Source organism: Callorhinus ursinus, unplaced genomic scaffold (assembly GCF_003265705.2).
Source record: "Callorhinus ursinus isolate GAN/ISIS: 27379988/994484 unplaced genomic scaffold, GSC_fseal_2.0 scaffold10, whole genome shotgun sequence".
NCBI classification, from domain to species: domain Eukaryota; kingdom Metazoa; phylum Chordata; class Mammalia; order Carnivora; family Otariidae; genus Callorhinus; species Callorhinus ursinus.
The window spans coordinates 35,130,467-35,148,601 of record NW_027397072.1 but is presented as its reverse complement, the minus strand read 5'-3'; the positions used below and the strand labels follow the sequence as shown (position 1 = coordinate 35,148,601).

At 42.5% G+C, this 18,135-nt stretch overlaps 1 protein-coding gene across 2 annotated transcripts in view; it reads left to right on the top strand.

Annotated features, from left to right (window-relative positions):
* KCNG3 (potassium voltage-gated channel modifier subfamily G member 3) overlaps positions 1-4,096 on the top strand; it is a 60,306-nt gene extending 56,210 nt beyond the window's left edge. The window contains exon 3 of one of the 2 annotated variants that reach the window (XM_073897356.1): positions 3,140-4,096. In XM_073897356.1, the coding sequence (XP_073753457.1) occupies positions 3,140-3,269 (130 nt within the window). In that variant the 3' untranslated portion in view covers positions 3,270-4,096. Of the gene's footprint in view, positions 1-1,720; positions 2,289-3,139 lie in introns of those variants that run through there. The other variant, XM_073897357.1, reaches the window with a different exon arrangement.
* The last annotated feature ends 14,039 nt before the right edge of the window (positions 4,097-18,135 follow it).

The following is an 18,135-nucleotide window of genomic DNA, read 5'->3' as shown; positions in this document are numbered from 1 at the left end:
TTTTATGAGTAATATTGCTAATGTAGTATTTGACTGCATACTTACTGTTCTGTAATTTTGTACATATGCCCCAAAGGCCTTTGGTTAATGGCTACGTTTTTAATAAATCTCATGAGTATGCTGGGTGAATGTTAATAATCTTCGGTGCAAATGTGGATATCAAACCCAGTGGAATTATGACCCAGGATTTTGGGCAAGCTACTTTTGTCATGTTACACATTTACTAAAAATACTTAGGAAAAAAAGTTTCAAAGAGAGGTATATACTTTCCTACAAATGTATTCAGTACTATTCATAACAGCCATTCTTAGGAATAGTGGGATTCCCAATTACTAGTCATTGAATGCTTTGAATAATGGCTATGATTCCTCATATTTATAGGGGAATGAAAGTTAATGGCAACTTTTTCATAAAAATAATGTACTAATGTTTTATAATTCTTTTATTTTTACTTACTACTTTTATTAAGTATTCTGAAAGTAAATCTCTAACCCTAGTTGGTCATTCTAAAAAATAAAATTTGCTGAGAGAAAAAAAAAATTTACAGCTAGCAATAACTCACAAATCTATCCCTCTCCCTGTATTTATAGGTCCCTGAGTTACAGGGAACAAGTCGAGCAGAGCGCTGGAGGTAATGGGTGTTTATTGTAAACGGCAGAGGGCCTGCGTCTAGCAGTTCTAACTTCTCTTCTGCCTTTCAGAGATGGCGTCCCTCTCAGCAGTGCACCTCTCCCAGTGTCTTCTTTACTACCTGGGACACACTGGTTGATTCTTTTCTTCCCTGTTCACATTCCAGAGTAGCATTAGCTTAGCCTCACTGTCACCAGGGCTAGGGAGTGGTTTTCCAAGCCAGGACCTCCTGACTTGGGGAGAGCAATCTTTTTGAGGTGGGGTATTGCTGCGGGCAGGGCAGCCTCCCTTAAAAGGGGCCATGAGCAGTGCCATAACTGGTTTGCAGAGACACGGCACGAAACCACACCCTGGCCACCATGTTCACGGTGCTGTGCCGATGGGACACGATGAACAGGCAGTCGTAGCAAGTACTTCGTGACTGGCCTTGTCCGGTGTCGTCGAAGGAGAAAAACCGATCTCACCCGGAGTTCAGGTTGCTGTTGGGATTAGCCACGGTTCCACGAGTGAAACATTCTGTGGGCAGAAGCTGTGGCTGATCTGTGGCTATCTCTAGAAGTCTGAGAGTTTGAAGTCAGTGGCATAGTTTGGTGAATTACTAAATAAGGAGATTTCTAGATCCTTTCAAATGAATGAAGGAGCACTCAACATTTACTCTTGCAGCTTCTTTCCTTTGCCCCCTACTATTAACCAGTGTCAGGACATTTTTACAAAGGAGCAACTCTCTGAGTTTGGCACCAGTAGATCTTCTGGTTACTCTGTGTATATCTGTTATAATGGAAATTTCCATTCATCCATCCACAATCTTAGATTCCTTTTGTTCGTATGCCATCAAGATTGTAGCTACTAAAATGTTGAATTTTCCAAAATATTTTTAAAGTTTGTTTGTTTTTTTTAATTTCAGTAGTCTCTCCATCCAACATGGGGCTCAAACTCAAAATCCTCAGATCAAGAGTCACATGCTTTTCTGGCTGAGCCAGCCAGGTGCCCCTCTAAGTTTTGGATATTATTTGTCTTTTTTGTTATTATTATCCATTCCATTACATAGTCTAATTTAAAACATTTTTTTAATTATTATTTTTTTAAGTAGGCTCCACACCCAGCTTGGAGCCTTGAACTCAACGACCCCGACATCAAGACCTGGGCTAAAATCAAGAGTCAGACCCTCAACCAACTGAGCCACCCAGGTACCCCTACGTAGTCTAATTTTTTGAGCCCCTTTTTGTTTCCCTTGTTTCGGTCTAATTTAGAAATATAATAAGCAATTCCTGTTGAATTTCCCCTTAGAACAATATTTTTCTAAAGTACCTGATTAAATTGTTAGGTGAAAATAATTAGACTTTTTTTTCCTCTTAATATCACTGGGAATTTGGCAAAGGAAACAAGTGCAGTAATTATCAAACTTAAAAAAAAGATTTACCCTGTCATTAGTTTACTTTTGTATTTAGGCACAAGTACTATCTGGTTTCATTTTAAGGAAAACATTTTTAATGTGAGTACTGTTAGTAATCAGATTTCTTCACTGAATATCATTGCATCAAACTATTCAATAATTAAAAAATACATAGAGACTATGAGTTTTTGAACAAGAAGAAATCTGGGGTATATTTTTTTCCACTTTATGTAGTATCTATCACTTTTTACTTTTGGGGCCCCAAACTGATGGCTTCCATGTTAATGGAAGAACATTACATGTTAATGTACTGAGTGGCTTATGACTTAGATTTGTATTATCTTTCATTTTATACAGCCATTGACTGGAAATATCCAAAGGTAAATCTGTTATGCCATTTCTAACTTGAAAGTAAAGAATATATCTACGTTTGTAAAGGTCACAGAATGTAGATTTTTAAAATGTATTATACATACCAACTTGCAGATTATATTCTATTTAAATTACTTCAGTAAAGGTATATATGTCCGTTTTGCACTAAATGGTACCTTAAATACACTCAACCATTTTTATATCACAATAGTTCAGTTTTATGTTAAAAAATTATGGGAAAAGTTTTTATTTGATGTATTTTAAAATTTGCTTTTGCCTAAGTTTAATTTTGCTCAATAAACTTATCATCTCACTATCCCACATGAGACTAAGTCCTCTCTTCAGTTCAGAATCACTTAAATTTTGGTGCACATTTTTGCTATTTTCAGAAACCAAGATGAAGTAGCCTTACATCAAAGGTAGCCTTATGTGGAGAGCCTTACTGCAGAGATTTTAGAGTATTTAATTTCTAATATTTTTTCTAGAATTCAGAATCTTGGGTATTTCTGGACATACAAGAACTTTGAAAAGAGTTTTCTATTTAAGTATGGGTAAAATATGTTAATTACATTGAGAAAGTCTTTATACTTTCTGACATTTGTATTTATGTTAAGTAAGGTTATACCTCAGTTTTTGTTGAAGTTTGTGCTGTCACGTAATAAAGTTTACCAATGGATTCATTGCTGTGTATGTGTGTGATAAAGATACTTGCCTTAAAATAGAGCACTTCTGTTTTGCAAACAGCTGTGGTCGCATTGTCTTTCCAGTCCCTCATCTTTCTGTTCACCTGGTTGGCTGCTGGCCTGATCAGGTCCATGGAGGTAAGGAAGAAGATGAACATCTTTTCATTGTTCGTCATCTAAACCTAGATTAAAAAGCATTTTGACATGTAAGGATTTTATGGAAAAACCCCGTGTGTGTGGCAGCGTTCAATGCTAAAGATAGCAAGCAATTGAACAGATTAAATATGTATTGGTTTTAACCATTATTTTTATTGACCTTATTCTCAATGGGAATAGTGATTCATGTGTGTGTATGGCCAATTCTGTTACTTCCACTGTGTATGCATAACTACTGCTAGTTGTCATTATCAATGGCCACTGCACATCTCATGGAGGAATCAGATGTACTGTATCAAACAAGAGGGAAAGTAATTTGGATAGTAAAGATTGTATTACATATAGTTTGGAATTTCAGGTAATCTTACTGTTTGGTAGCTCTTTTAGGAATGATGGTTTAAATGGACATAGTTTCTATCTTCTAATAAAAAGATTGTTAAAATCAGCTCAACTTACGTGGCACAATTTTGTTTTCTACTTTAATATGGGATTAGTAAAATATGCGATCATATGGGTCATAGCTTTTCTTACTCGGCTGTGTGATTTATGTGTTTATGTTAGATCTTTAATAGTACCTAAAATGTGCATCAAATATTTAATTAATTAGTGGTTGAAGCTTTTTAGCATCTTTAGTCCTTAAGGAAATATTTTATAATAACTTTGTTATGATATAAACATGTTGTATGTACATCTGAAAACAATCTGTACAGCTTGAACATTTGAATAGTTAATAAATTTTGACTTTGAGAACCACCTACAGCTGATAATAAATCCATGTTACTGTCTGTTGAGTTGACTTCATTAATTAGTGTAATTTGTTCTTGGTGGACTTATTTCCATTTGTTCTGAACCAAAACTTCACTTTGCATAAACGCATGGTGGATGAAGCACAAAAGATGTCTCCTGGCTGTGACAGTGCCTCTGATGGCCCCGTGGCCTTGCATCAGTCTTTTCATTTTCCTCTGGCCTGCTTTCACATTCCCTTCTTCTCCCTTTTAACCGCTCCTCTTCTCTGTGATAAAAACATGAATAATCGACGTGAGGTAAGTTTCCGGGCTATGATGACAGGTGCCCAGAGGCACGTAATACGTGTTGAATTGAGTAAAAAATTTTGGAAACTGTACCTTCTAGATGCTACGCGTGTTTACAGTATCTTACCAGTGACACAAATGCCTGCCAGACCCTTTCAGTTTTCCTGGTGAAAAGGCCACATGACCCTTCCCGCCTCCCCTTTATCCCTGGTGTCTCTCTCCTCCACATGATCCCCGTCCACGCTCCCCATCCCGACTTCCTGGAGGAAGTGAGTTTAGATTAGACACTGTTGTACTCCAGTGGCCCCTTGCCTTGATGGTGCTTCAGCCCCACTCCCAGAAGCCCCTCGCTCTGGTGCTGCCAACGGCGCGGCAGAGTCCTCTCTAGGGTGGAGGCCAGCAATGCTCCGGGCAGGCATTTCCTGAGGGCAGAGGCCCTGCTGGTCCTGATTGTCTCAGCAGGGCCTGGCCATGGGCATAATGGGGAACAGCACCCCTCCAGGAGTCAATGCGGGGACTGCTGAGGACAGAGAAGTAGGTACCTTCCTGGAAAGCTGTGACGTCAGCGCCCAACTCGTCCCTCCAGGGCCCCTGCCCACCGAGGTGGGGAAATAGTCTAGTCGACCCAGGTGCTGAGGTGAGAGGTTTTCATTTATTGCCATTAAAGCTATTGTTTCAAGAGCTGGGCATAAACTATAAACACAGTGGGAACCACAAGGAATTCGTGATAATTGCATTTAAGACAGGAATCCATTCATCAGGTAACAACTTCTGTGCTGCTAATCAGAGTGATGGCTTCTAAACCACAGGGTTTGCCTCTCGACTGAGTTTTTCTTTATGTTTTATTTTTGGAACTAATCAGGTCCTTGTTTCTTTTAGGGAAAAACACTAGCAAATGTCAGACTGAACATGATATGGTTGGATTATTTTTCACATATTTATTTAATTTTTTAATTTTTTTATTTTTTGGATGATTTTTCACATATTTAAAAGAATTACGAGCCAGCATGCGTGGTTGAAGTTTTTGATGTCTGGGAAGATAATGTTTTGGTAGAAAAAAAAAAAACGGGAAGAATTTTTGGAAGCTCCCCCCCCCCCGAAGCCCCCATCTCTCATTAATGTCTCAAGTTGACAAGGCAAGAGAGAGATCCCTCAGAAGTTCCACCATCTCCATCCTCTGTAACTCTTAGGGAGGTTCTGTGAATGTACCTCTTCGTCTGTGTCAGGCTGTGAATACAGTGAAGTTCTGACGAACGTTTGGCCAAAAATGGGTTTTGGCACTCAGCTAGTGGAGCAATGTAACCTTTTCAAGGCCAAGGAATTTGTGTGTGTGTGTGGGTGGTCCTTCTGTCTGCTGAAAATGTGAAAGTAAGTGCTTCTACTCTGCTCAGTTCTGAAGAATTTGTGGAGCTTGAGGTGGGGGTCCTGAGAAGCCAGAGGCATCTGAGGAGAAAGGAATTTGACTTTACTTAGGCAGTGAGTTCTTTTATTGGAGCTATGTAGGAGAGATTGGACACATCTTAAAAATGAACTGATTTTCAAAAATGTATAAAAGTAGTATAATACACATACTAGAAAATAGAGGGAATGAGAAGAGAAAAAAGAAGCACATACTTCCCCGTCAGTGTTACAAGTTCCTGCCATCACTTGGCTTTATGTGTTCCTTTTTATTGCCCCATCTCTCTCTGTGGTGGACCCTGGACATGCATGTGGAAGACATGCTTGCTGTCCTTGATGAGCTCCCAGTGGGCAAAGAGACCAATAATAAAACATGAAGAGCATGAGGGGTAGGGTAAAGTTCATGAAATGCCTGCTGTGGATCCCATAGGACGGTCACCTCATTCAGCTCAGGAATCAAGGAAGGCTTCCTAGAGGAGTGATTCTTAAATTCTGTGCCGGGAGATAGGCCCTTAAGGATTTGTAACACCTACAGGGTTCAGCATGCAGTGAAGCAAGAGACTGTGACTTATTCTGGTTGCGCCTGGTCGGCATGTACACGGAAAAGAGTGTGTGAGGGGTGCTGTTGGGTGAGGCAGAGGCCGGACTAGGAAGGGCCTTGTGTCAGCCAAGGAGGTGGGCTTTACCCGGCAGGGAGAAAGCCATTGAAACACAGAAGCCAGGAGAATGGCATGGCAAGATTTGTCCTTAAGGAGGATCACTCGTTCAGCTAAGTCAAGGGTGGAAAGAGACTGGGGACAGTGGGACCAACTAGGAAATTCGTGGCCATACCCAGATAGGAGGAAGGGATGAGAGAGGATCCAGTAGCAAAGCTAAGAGACAGGGAGAGAGTGAGTGGCTTTTGGTGGGAGTTAGTTCCATTTTAGACTTATTTAATCTGAAGGAGCCTGGGCCGCATCCAAATGGAAATAGCCAGCAGGCTAGTGACTCTGCGCCTGAAGCCCTGGGGAGAGGTCCAATCTAGAGTCATCCAAGCGGTCAGGAGTTGGGAATCCTTGGTACCTAGATGGAAATAGAGGCTGGTCTGGAATAGGATAAGAAAGAAATTCCTCTGAGAGTCTTGAGGGAAGAGAGGAAGTAACCTGGGTTGGCCTCCAGGAGGCTAGCAAAGGGGGCCAGAGGAGGAAGAGCGGGTGAGGGCCCCGCACGGAGGTGGGAATGTTGAATGCCTCCCAACAGTCGGGAGAGCGTAAGACTGAAAAGTGAAAAGTGATCATCGGACTCCACAACTAGGAGCTCTAGACTGCTGGGCCGAAAGTTAAACCTCGCCCTTCCGACACTGAGTCCTCACCCTAGGCAGACAGCGCTGCGGGAGAGTGGGAATCTGGGGCGACAACTGACCGCCAGCGGGGCTTCTGTTGAGTGGCGCTGGCCTGGGAACCGGGGCTGCCATTCAGCCCCGAGCGCTGCTGCTGGCTCACGGGGAGCGGCTAACCCCCAATGGCGGTGGCTGCGGCGGCCAGGGCCCAGCAGGCTGAGAACGTGAACTCCAGGACTGAAAGTTCATGTCGCTCTCATGGAGCGGAAGGTGGAGGGAGCTGAGTGGCACCGCCACGTGGTCCCCACCATCTGGCAAACCTTGCCGCTTCCTTGGGGGTAACCTTTTCCACGGATATTAAGAAGCACCATCTGAACTTTTCTTCTAAGCACCTGAACTCCCGTTGGCCCCGTCAGGAATGATGTGCCAGTTTGAACAGCTGGGCTCACAGTAGCATTTTCAGTTAAAAACCAGGGGCGTTTACACGAGGTAGCATTTGTACTGCAAATGATGTAGCCGAAATTAAGTGTGTGTTCTTTATCATATTGAGACGCAGGGAATGTGATACTGTAATAACCTTCAGCTCTGTCCAAAAAGGACGGTTATTATTACTGATAACCATTAATCATTATGACCCATAAAATCTGATATAGAAGAATAGGAGAATTAAATGAAGAAAAAAAAGTGATAGTATGATGTGCGAGAGTCTCATTTAGTCATATACAGCTTCCTGCAGGGTAATTTGGGGGGGGCTTTTTAAAAAAATTCAAACTAACATATACTGTATTATTAGTTTCAGGGATAGAATTTAGTGATTCATCAGTTGCATATAACACCCAGTGCTCATAACATCACGTGCCCTCCTTAATGCCCATCACCCAGTTACCCTATCCCCCCCCACATCCCCTCCAGCAACCCTCAGTTTGTTCTCTATAGTTAAGAGTCTCTTATGGTTTGTCTCTTACTGTCTTATTTTATTTTTCCTTCCCTTCCCCTGTGTTCATCCGTTTCGTTCCTTAAATTCCACATATAAGTGAGATCATATGGTATTTCTCTTTTTCTGACTGACTTATTTCACTTAGCATAATACCTTCTAGTTTTATCCACATCCTTGCAAATGGCAGGATTTCATTCTTTTGATGACTGAGTAATATTCCATTATATATATATGTGTGTATATATATATATGTATATATATATACCACGTCTTCTTTTTTTTTAGAATTTTATTTATTTATTTGAGAGAGTGACAGAGAGAGCACAGTGGGGAGAGGGGCAGAGGGAGAGGGACAAGCAGAATCCCCACTGAGTGTGCAGCCAAACATGGGGCTCGATCCCAAGACCCTGAGATCATGACCTGAGCTAAAGTCAGACACTTGACTGAGTGAGCCACCCAGGCACCCCCACATCTTCTTCATCCATTCATCTGTTGATGGACATCTGGGCTCTTTCCATATTTTGGCTATTGTGGACATTGCCCTGAAGGGTAATTTTAACTTTTAATAAATGTTCTTCATTTATGGAGGTTGTGTGGCTGGCCCACTAGTGGAGGCGCCCTGAGCTTTTACTATTTATTTATTTATTTATTTATTTATTTATTTATTTATTTATTTTTAAAGATTTTATTTATCTATATGAGAGAGAGCATGAGCAGGGGGAATGGGAGAGGGAGAAGCAGACTCTCCTGCTGAGCAGGGACCCCGATGCGGGGCTCGATCCCAGGACCCTGGGATCATGACCCTAGCCAAAGGTAGTCACTTAACTGACTGAGCCACCCAGGCACCCCTATTTTATTTATTTTTTAAGGTTTATTTATTTATTATTATTTATTTATTTAGAGAGAGAGAGAGAGAGAAGAAGCAGGGGGAAGAGCAGAGGGAAAGGGAGAGGGAGTCACAAGCGGACTCCACGCTGATCACGGAGCTCAACCTCCTGACCCTGAGATCACGACCTGAGCTGAAACCAAGATCGGACACTTAACTGACTGTGCCACCCAGGAACCCCTACTGATAATTTTTAAAAAACCACATTTGTAGGAAGTACCTGGCTGGCTCAGTCAGTAGAGCATGTGACTGACTTTTGATCTCGGAGTTGTGAGTTCAAGTCCCACATTGGGGGTAGAGTTTACTTAAAAAAAAACACACACACACACACATTTGCAGTGATTCATTATGTCTTTTGTTTGTCCCCCTACTGATCAAAAGGAAGCACTTATTTTTAAAACTCTTTAATAACTCTTAAAATTGCATAAAATTTATAACAAATTTAAATAACTTAAGAATATATAGAATGAAAAGTAAAAGTTTTCTCCATTCTAAATTGAACCCAGTAGACACCCACTGGTAGTGGTTTCTTGTGTAATATTTTAGATCTTTTTCTATAATAGCATGTAGGTATTTGACTACTAATAGATTAAGAAAGTACGGTAACAATAGCCAGAAAGGTGGAAATAATTCATGTCCATTAACAGATGAATGGATAGACAAAATGGGGGTTGGTGGTACACACACACACACACACACACACACGAATAATACTCAACCTTACAAAAGAACTAATTTCTTTTTTTTTTTTAAAGATTATTTATTTATTTATTTATTTGAGAGAGAGAGAATGAGAGATAGCACGAGAGGGGAGAGGATCAGAGGGAGAAGGAGACTCCCTGCTGAGCAGGGAGCCCGATGCGGGACTCGATCCCGGGACTCCAGGATCATGACCTGAGCCGAAGGCAGTCGCTTAACCAACTGAGCCACCCAGGCGCCCCAAGAACTAATTTCTGATTCATGCTACAGCACGGATGAATCTTGAAAACATACTAAGTGAAATAAGCCAGACACAAAAGGACGAATATTGTATGGTTCCACTTATGTGAGGTACCTAGAATATACAAGTTCATAGAGACAGAAAGCAGAAGAAAGGTTACCAGGAGCTTGGGGTGGTGGGACGGGAGAATTATTGTTCAATGGGCATAGAGTTTCTGTTTGGAATGATGAAAATTTCTGGAAATGGACGGTGGAGATGTTTGTACAACAGTTTGAATGTACTTAATGCCACTGAATTGTAACTTAAAATGGTAAATTTTATGTATATTTTGCCATGATAAAAAAAGAAAAGCACAGCGGGTATGTAATTTTCACATTTACTCCAAACACTTAGAAACGATATGATATGTGATAAAAATATTTTTAAAATGTAGTTACACTTGACAGCTTGAAGTTTGTATCAGTCACCTTGGACTAAGTAATGCAGTGCCAACCAGCAATCCCCCAAATCTTAATTTCTTACAACCACAAAGGTTTGTTTTTTGCTCACATTACATGTCTTTCACAGGTTGGCTATGATTCTGTGCCACATCCTCTTCATTCCAGGATCCAGGATGAAGAAGCTGCCTTCATCGAGATGTTGCTATTTTTGTGAGAGAGGAAAAAGAGAAGATGGTGGAAGCATGCAGGCTCTTAAGACTTCTCTTGGGCAGGGCGCCTGCGTGGCTCAGTCAGTTGAGTCTATTTGACTCTTGGTTTCAGCTCAGGTCCTGATCTCATGGGTTGTGGGACCGAGCCACATGTGGGACTCTGTGCTCAGCGGGAGTCTGCTTGGGATTCTCTCCCTTTGCCCCTCCCCCTGTTTGTGCTCACACTGTCTCTCTCTCTGAAATAAAAAATAAAAAAGATTTCTACTGGGAAGCGACACACTTCATTTCTATTAACATCTCATTGACAAAGCTAATTACTTGACCCATTTACTTTTTTTAACACAAAAGGTAACTTCCAGATGATTTAAGAATCAGAGTGTGAAAACTATTAAAGGGAAAGCATTTTTTAAAAATACAAAAAAGCAGAAAAACAGTACGAAAAACAATAAATTCATTGCACCATCTGCAAACTAAAAGACAAGTCTAAGTAAGAGAAATGAAATATTTGTAATAGATGTATCTTAGTATATTAGACAAGAATGACTTGTAAAATAATCCAAGACAACCTTTTCAATTTTTGCTCCAACCTTCCTTTAAAAATTTCAATGGGGTGATCTATTTCTGCTCCTAGATTAAAAACTCTGGCAGGTCTAAGACTTTTCCATTCATTCTTAGATAACAAAAAGTCTTAAGAGTCACTTTAAGGCATAAACCTAGTCTCAATTTATAAATATTACCCATTCAGGATCTTAATTAAAACTTTGAACTTGGGGCACCTGTCTGGCTCAGTCGGTGGAGCATGTGACTCTTGATCTTGGGGTTGATCTCCACACTCTGGGTGTGGAAATTGCTTAAAAACAAAACCTTAAAAAAAATATCCAACTCTGAACTTGATTCAATGTAAAAAAATTTTCCTTCCTCCAACTTTGATCTGATTTGGGTGGGCAGCCTGCAGTAAGAAAGAAGGGGGTGGTTGGTGTTTTTGCCTTGGTCATTGTCTTGGGCTCTGTCAACACCTCCCGCCCCGCCCCCCTAGCCTAGGTTCTTACCTTTGCATAGCCAGGGGTAGGGCAGAGGGACTGGTAAGTGAGTAGCACAGTCTGTCACAACCTGGCCTTTAACGATGGGCTTGGCAGAGTTTAAAGCATGTTTTTTTCTCTCGGGGACACTTTCATGGCTTCTTAGGGGATTCTCTTTAGGGTCCTCTTCCCTGCAGGTCCTTCCACCCTGACAGATGTGTTCTGTTGTGAGTGGTTCTTCTATGTCCTTCCAGCCCCTAGGGGCTTCACCTCTAGCTTCTTGTTGCTGGGTCCCCTTTGCTCCTTCAAGTAGTCCCATTGAACAGGACCACAGCCACCCATACCCGCTCTCTCCACACTGCCCTCGTTTTGTTCATGGAAACACTCATGCATCCTTTTTCCTGAGGAACTCAGAGAATAGGGAGCCAAAGCAGCAGCAGTCTCTTGGCCCTGCCATCTGAGCAATCTGAGCAATTCGTTCTCAGGCCTGCTCTTTGGGCTTCCTGGACAGGAGTCAGACACTGGTTCACAGAGACCCCCAACTGTAGGAACATACACTGTAGGAACACACCCAGTGAGCTCCATGAGTGGTGTTATTATTATTTTTTTTAGTAATTTTTTTCTTTAAAGATTTTATGTATTTGAGAGAGGGAGAGAGAAAGAGAGTATGAGCGGGGACGGGAGGGAGCGCAGAGGGAGAGGGACAAGCTGACTTCCCGCTGAGTGTGGAGCCTGATGCGGGGCTCAATCCCAGGACCCTGACATCATGACCTGAGCCAAAGGAAGACGTTTAACCGACTGAGCCACGCAGGTGCTCCTCCATGAGTGATGTTATAGTGAGAAGCCCATTCTCTCTAGGATTGAGGCAAAGGAGGAAGCAACCCTGTACCTCCTGCTGAGATGAGACGGGGACTGTTGTAGGGCAACAAGTCTCTAAAGAAATCACGAGATTTCTGAAGACAGAAATTTCTCTTCTCTCTCCACACTCTGACCCTTCTATTATTCTTGACTTGGCTGAGGGTTCTAGTTTTCTGAAATTTCCTTTGTAAATTCTGCATATGGAGAGCAAGACTCGTGGCCACTTTGGTATTTGGTATGGAACACATCAGTAGTTCTGACTGAAGGTTAGAATTGAAGCAGGAAGAGCCTTATTTTAACATCCTGTGACACAGAGAACTAGAGTAGAGAACTTCTACAAATCAAAAAGAAAGAGACACACCCAGACTTTTTTTAAATGGGCAAAGGATATGAACAGGCAATTCAAAAAGATGAACCTTACAAGGCAATGAGCATTGAAAAGATGCAGAGGGCAAGGCATTTCCCATCCTGCTCCCAGAGGTTAGGGCAGCCCTTGTCTCTCCTGGGGCAGTGAGTATTGTTCATGGTGCCATGTGTCAGAAATTCCTTTCCCATTTCTCCTGGGAGCTCTGGGATCCTAGTGCAAGCAGGAGTCCTGTTGGCCCTGAGTCCACAGAATGAGCCCTCTGTCCTGCCCCCCAGGACACACAGGAAGCTTCCTCTCCCATCTCCCATCCTTGGGTCTGAGTCTGTATCTTGTTAGCATCTTACGGATCCCCTCACCTGCAGAGAAGAAGGGATAAACCTACTTTTGCAAATTGTATCCTTCCAAGGCCATGTCAGAATAAATAATCAGGTCACATGTGTCAAAAATATCCAGAGGTTTAAATTGTAATGGGGTTTCCTTTGGACACAGCTGCTACATTTCTTGGACTCTTCCTGAGTTTTTTGTCCCTAAAGGATTGGCTTCTGTTGGAGGATTTTTATTTATTTAATTTGGAGGGTTATAATCATCATCAAAGCCATTCTGAGTCTTTCATAATGTTGTGTGTCTCAAAAACTCATGGTAAGACTTAGGTTGGTCACAGTGGTCGAAACCAAACCCCGATTCCCAGGGCTTTTCCTGGGGGGCTGCCTTCTCACCTCTGAGCAAAATGAGGGCTGCCTGCCAGGATGATGCAGGCAGTCGTGGCCATGAGCACTGACCGCAGAGTCCAACTCCAAAGTGTTGTTCCTTGACTTGAGTTTAAAGATGGTATCTGCCTCTTGGAGCTGTCATGAGAATTACATGACCGGACGTGAGTGAGGGTGAGTAGAGGGCTTACAAATGGCGAGATTTCCTAATATAGAACATAGTCAGCTGCAGCTTCTTAAAAGTAGACCCCCCCCTTTTTAAATCCATTATTAAATGAGTTCAGATTCATGAAAGAATTTTGAAAATATAAACAAGTAAAAACAGGAAGATGTTTGGTCCCACCATTCAGAGCAACCACCTACGTCTGATTCACCCTCCCTTGTAGTCATTATTCCATGCAAAGGCTTGGGCTATTTTTTCCCACTGTTGGAAGCATGTGGAACATAAGATGTTGTGTGTCGCATGTAAGCCTAATATCACAAAACCTTCTCACATTATTTCAGACTTTGTAAACCTAGGGTCTTTTTTTTTCTTTTCAGTTTAAGTTTTTGGTTATGAAACCATGGTTCCAAAGCTGAAACTGTATCATAGCTGGGTGTGTATATGTAAGTGGCAACCCCTTTCCTCCCCCACCTGGTTCCCTGCTTCTAACCATTTTATTTATTGGTGATTTGCTTTCTGGTGCTTGTATAATGAGCATTTTCCCTTCCTTCCCACGTGAAAAGTACCACACTAATATCTGTACCTTGCTGTGTTTTCATTGAACAGTATATCCTGGAGACCATTCCATATCAGTAGAGTTTTTCCTCATTGCTTTTTATGGCATTGTGTGGCTGTATTTTAGTTCATTCAGCCAGTTTCCTAAACAATGGACATTTAGGGGCGCCTGGGTGGCTCAGTTGGTTAAGTGACTGCCTTCGGCTCAGGTCATGATCCTGGAGTCCCGGGATCGAGTCCCGCATTGGGCTCCCTGCTGCTCAGTGGGGAGTTTGCTTCTCCCTCTGACCCTCCCCCCTCTCATGTGTTCTCTCTCTCTCTCTTATTCTTGCTCTCTCAAATAAATAAATAAATAAAATCTTTAAAAACAACAACAACAATGGACATTTAGGTCCTTTTCAATTTTGTACTATTACAAATAATGCCACAATGAATAACCTTGTGTAAACATATTTTTTTTACAAGATTTTATTCATTTTTTGAGAGAGTACATGCACATGAGAGCTCAAGCAGAGGGGAGGGGTAGAGGGAGAGGGAGAAGCAGACTCCCCACTGAGCAGGGAGCCTGATGTGGGACTCGATCCCAGGACCCTGGGATCATGACCTGAGCAAAAGGCAGTCGCTTAACCGACTGAGCCACCCAGGCGCCTGTAAACGTAATTTTTAATGGTTACAGAGTACACCTAATTTCACCAGTCCATTACTTTCCAAAGCTTGCCTCAAACCCCATCATCTGTCTTCCTGCTCTGAATTCTCTCTGCCTCATTCTGAATTATACCTTGGTGACCCCCAACCTCAGTCTCCCCTACCCTGAACTTGAGGCCTAGACATGGACTCTCCAGGATTAGAATCTCAACTTCCCTGGGGTCTCAAACTGATTCTTCCCAAGCTCTCATTTTCCCCCATGGACCCAGATTGAAATGCCTGTGGGAACCCACCCATCTCCCCACTCCCTTGCCCAGCTTCTTTCTGGAGCAATTTGAAGAGTTTATACCACAGTTTATTTTATCATTCCTTGATTGTTTTTGTTTGTTTGCTTGGTTTTACTTTTTATTATGAAAATCTCAAACAGGAAAAGAGAAGGAATCAGACAGTGAAAACCCAATACCTTCCCGTCTAGATTAAAAATCCAAATCCCATTTAGATTAAAAAATTGCTAACATTTTGGGGCGCCTGGGTGGCTCAGTTGGTTAAGCAACTGCCTTCGGCTCAGGTCATGGTCCCAGGGTCCTGGGATCGAGCCCCGCATCGGGCTCCCTGCTCGGTGGGAAACCTGCTTCTCCCTCTCCCACTCCCCCTCCCTGCTTGTGTTCCCCCTCTCTCTGTCTCTCTCTTTCTCTGTCAATTAAATAAATAAAATCTTTTAAAAAAATTGCTAACATTTTGCCATATTTGATTAATCTGTGTATATTTTTCCTGAGCCATTTTAATTTTTTTTTAGGTAGGCTCCATGCCCAACATGGGGCTCGAACTCACAATCCTGAGATTGAGAGTCGCATGCTCTACTGACTGAGCCAGCCAGGCGCCCCCTAAGCTATTTTAAAGAAAATTATAGACATCATGATGCCTCATATCTAAATACTCCTGCATACAATACAAAAAGTAAGGACATTCTCCATAAAAACATCATGACACACCTTTCAATAATAAACAGGAATTTTTAAAAAGTAGACTAAGTCCCTAGTTTCTAACACCCAGAATTTATTCAAATTTCCTGGTTGTTTCAAAAAATTCTTTTATAACTTATTTTCTAAACCAGGATCCAATCAAATACCACAGACTGCATATGGTTGGTATGTCTTTTTAATTTAAGGCAGGTCCCCCCTCATTCCCCTTTCTATTTGTCATCAAATTGATTTGAAGAGACTTGGCCCCTTGTCTTGTGACAATGTTCCACATCCTGGTGACCTTTTTCCTTTTATGCCCTATTTCTTTGTCTTTTTTTTAAGCTTTGTTCACTCCGTGTAGTTTCTTTTGGTTTTGATCTCTTTCCCACAAGAGGTTTTCCTCTAATGAATCCTAGGTTGATTGGAATCCCTGCCAATTGCTGGTTGTTTACCTTACTGTGGGTCTTGTAATTATCAGCTGGATCCTATCCTTAGATGTCCTCTGATGTCAGTAAATCTCATTCCCTAAGAAGATGCATCCAATTTCCTGCCTGGAGGGTGTACACCTGAGAACCAGTGGGAAGAAGGACTTTGGACTTTCAACATTCAACACTTAAACATCCTTCAATTGCCCTGTGTTCCAACTGAAAACCTGGGTCTTGTTTCTCAGACCAGAGACCAGAGGCCCTCTATTTTCTCCAGATAATAGACCTCTAGTGTTCAGCTGGGGAAGGTAGGGGGGAGACCACCACCCAGGAGAGGGGGTCTGAGGGTTTAAATGCTTTTTTTTTTTTTTAAGTAATCTCTACACCCAACATGGGGCTGGAACTCATGATCCCGAGATCAAGAGTCGTATGCTCTACTGACTGAGCCAGCCAGGCGCCCCTCCAACTGCTGCTGCTGTTTCTTCTTCTTTAAGATTTTATTTATTTACTTGAGAGAAAGAGAAAGCACAGAGAGAAAGGGAGAAGCAGACCCCTCTGAGCAGAGAGTCCAACGCAGGGCTCGATCCCAGGACCCCAGGATCACGACCTGAGCTGAAGACGGATGCCCCACCAACTGAGCCACCCAGGCGCCCCCCTCCAACTGCTTCTTACACAGCTTTTCCACCAATCCTGCTTTTGGCTCTACTTTCACCGTTATTATCCACGGTACCTGTTGCTGCCAATCCCCGAGCCTTTGGGGTATACTGTAAAAGGGATTCCCATTTGTTTGTTTTTTTCTACCTGCTGGCTTAATTTTGGCTTTCTTGGAATTGCCTAAGTCACTCAGCACTTCTCCATCTGCTTTCTGGCTTTCAAAATATTGTTGCTGCCATCCCCTCTTCTGTTTCCTCTTGGCCCTCGTGGGTTTGCATCCTTTCCAAATCCCTTTACTGATGCTTAAGAGGCATGGAAGGAGGAAGCAGGAGTGATACCTGTATCTATCCACCAGCTTTATCCGGTGTTTGATTTAGAAAAATGCTTGATCGGTCTGATGAGGTTGTGGAAGACTTGACCCCCGCCATAGCAGAGCCCCTGGGTATTCAGGTATAGACGAGGGCAATGTGAAGAGGAAGCCGAATTGCCCAGCATTGCACTGAGGGGAGTTTTGAGAGAATTCTGCAACAACTGGAGCAGTTATCTTGTGTTATGAAGTAATCTCGAGGAGGGCACAGAAAGAGAGGAGTCTGGGTCTAATAATACCATGATGCTCCCATACCAGTTCTGCACGATTTACCTTGGGACTTCTTTTTTTTTTTTTTTTTAAGATTTTATTTGTTTATTTGACAGAGAGAGACAGCAAGAGAGGGAACACAAAAGCAGGGAGAGTGGGAGAGGGAGAAGCAGGCCTCCCGCCGAGCAGGGAGCCCGATGCGGGGCTCGATTCCAGGACCCTGGGATCATGACCTGAGCCGAAGGCAGATGCTTAATGACTGAGCCACCCAGGCACCCCTTCATTTTCCTTTTTTAATGTACATAAGAAAATCCTTTGTGTCTTTTCCCCCCTCTATTTTATCATAATAGTTACTTATCACATGGCAAATACTCTTCTAAGTGCTTGGTTTATATACTATAATTTTTATACCACCAACCCTATGAAGTTGGTACAATTACTGTCCCCATTTGACGCATGAGCAATGAAGCACAAAGCGATGAACTAACCTGCCTAAGGCCACGTAACCAGTAAAGGCTAGAAAACGAGGCAGTGGGGGCTTGTAAGCACTGTGCTCTGTTATCTAAGCATGGCCAAACCCAATCCTCGCTAACATCCTGGACTCTGCCACCCACCACGGTCATCCAGTATTGGTGAATTTTCAGTGTTCCCGGTGAATGATTTATAAGATACCAGGCCCACCCCTGGACCCCCACGTCACCTGTCCCCTGACACTGAAGTGAATGAAGGAGATTTCAGAGCTTCAGGGTGTGACCAACTGTGGTGCAAGAAAAGGCTCAAGGAGAGTGGAGGCTGCAGGAAGGACCCAGG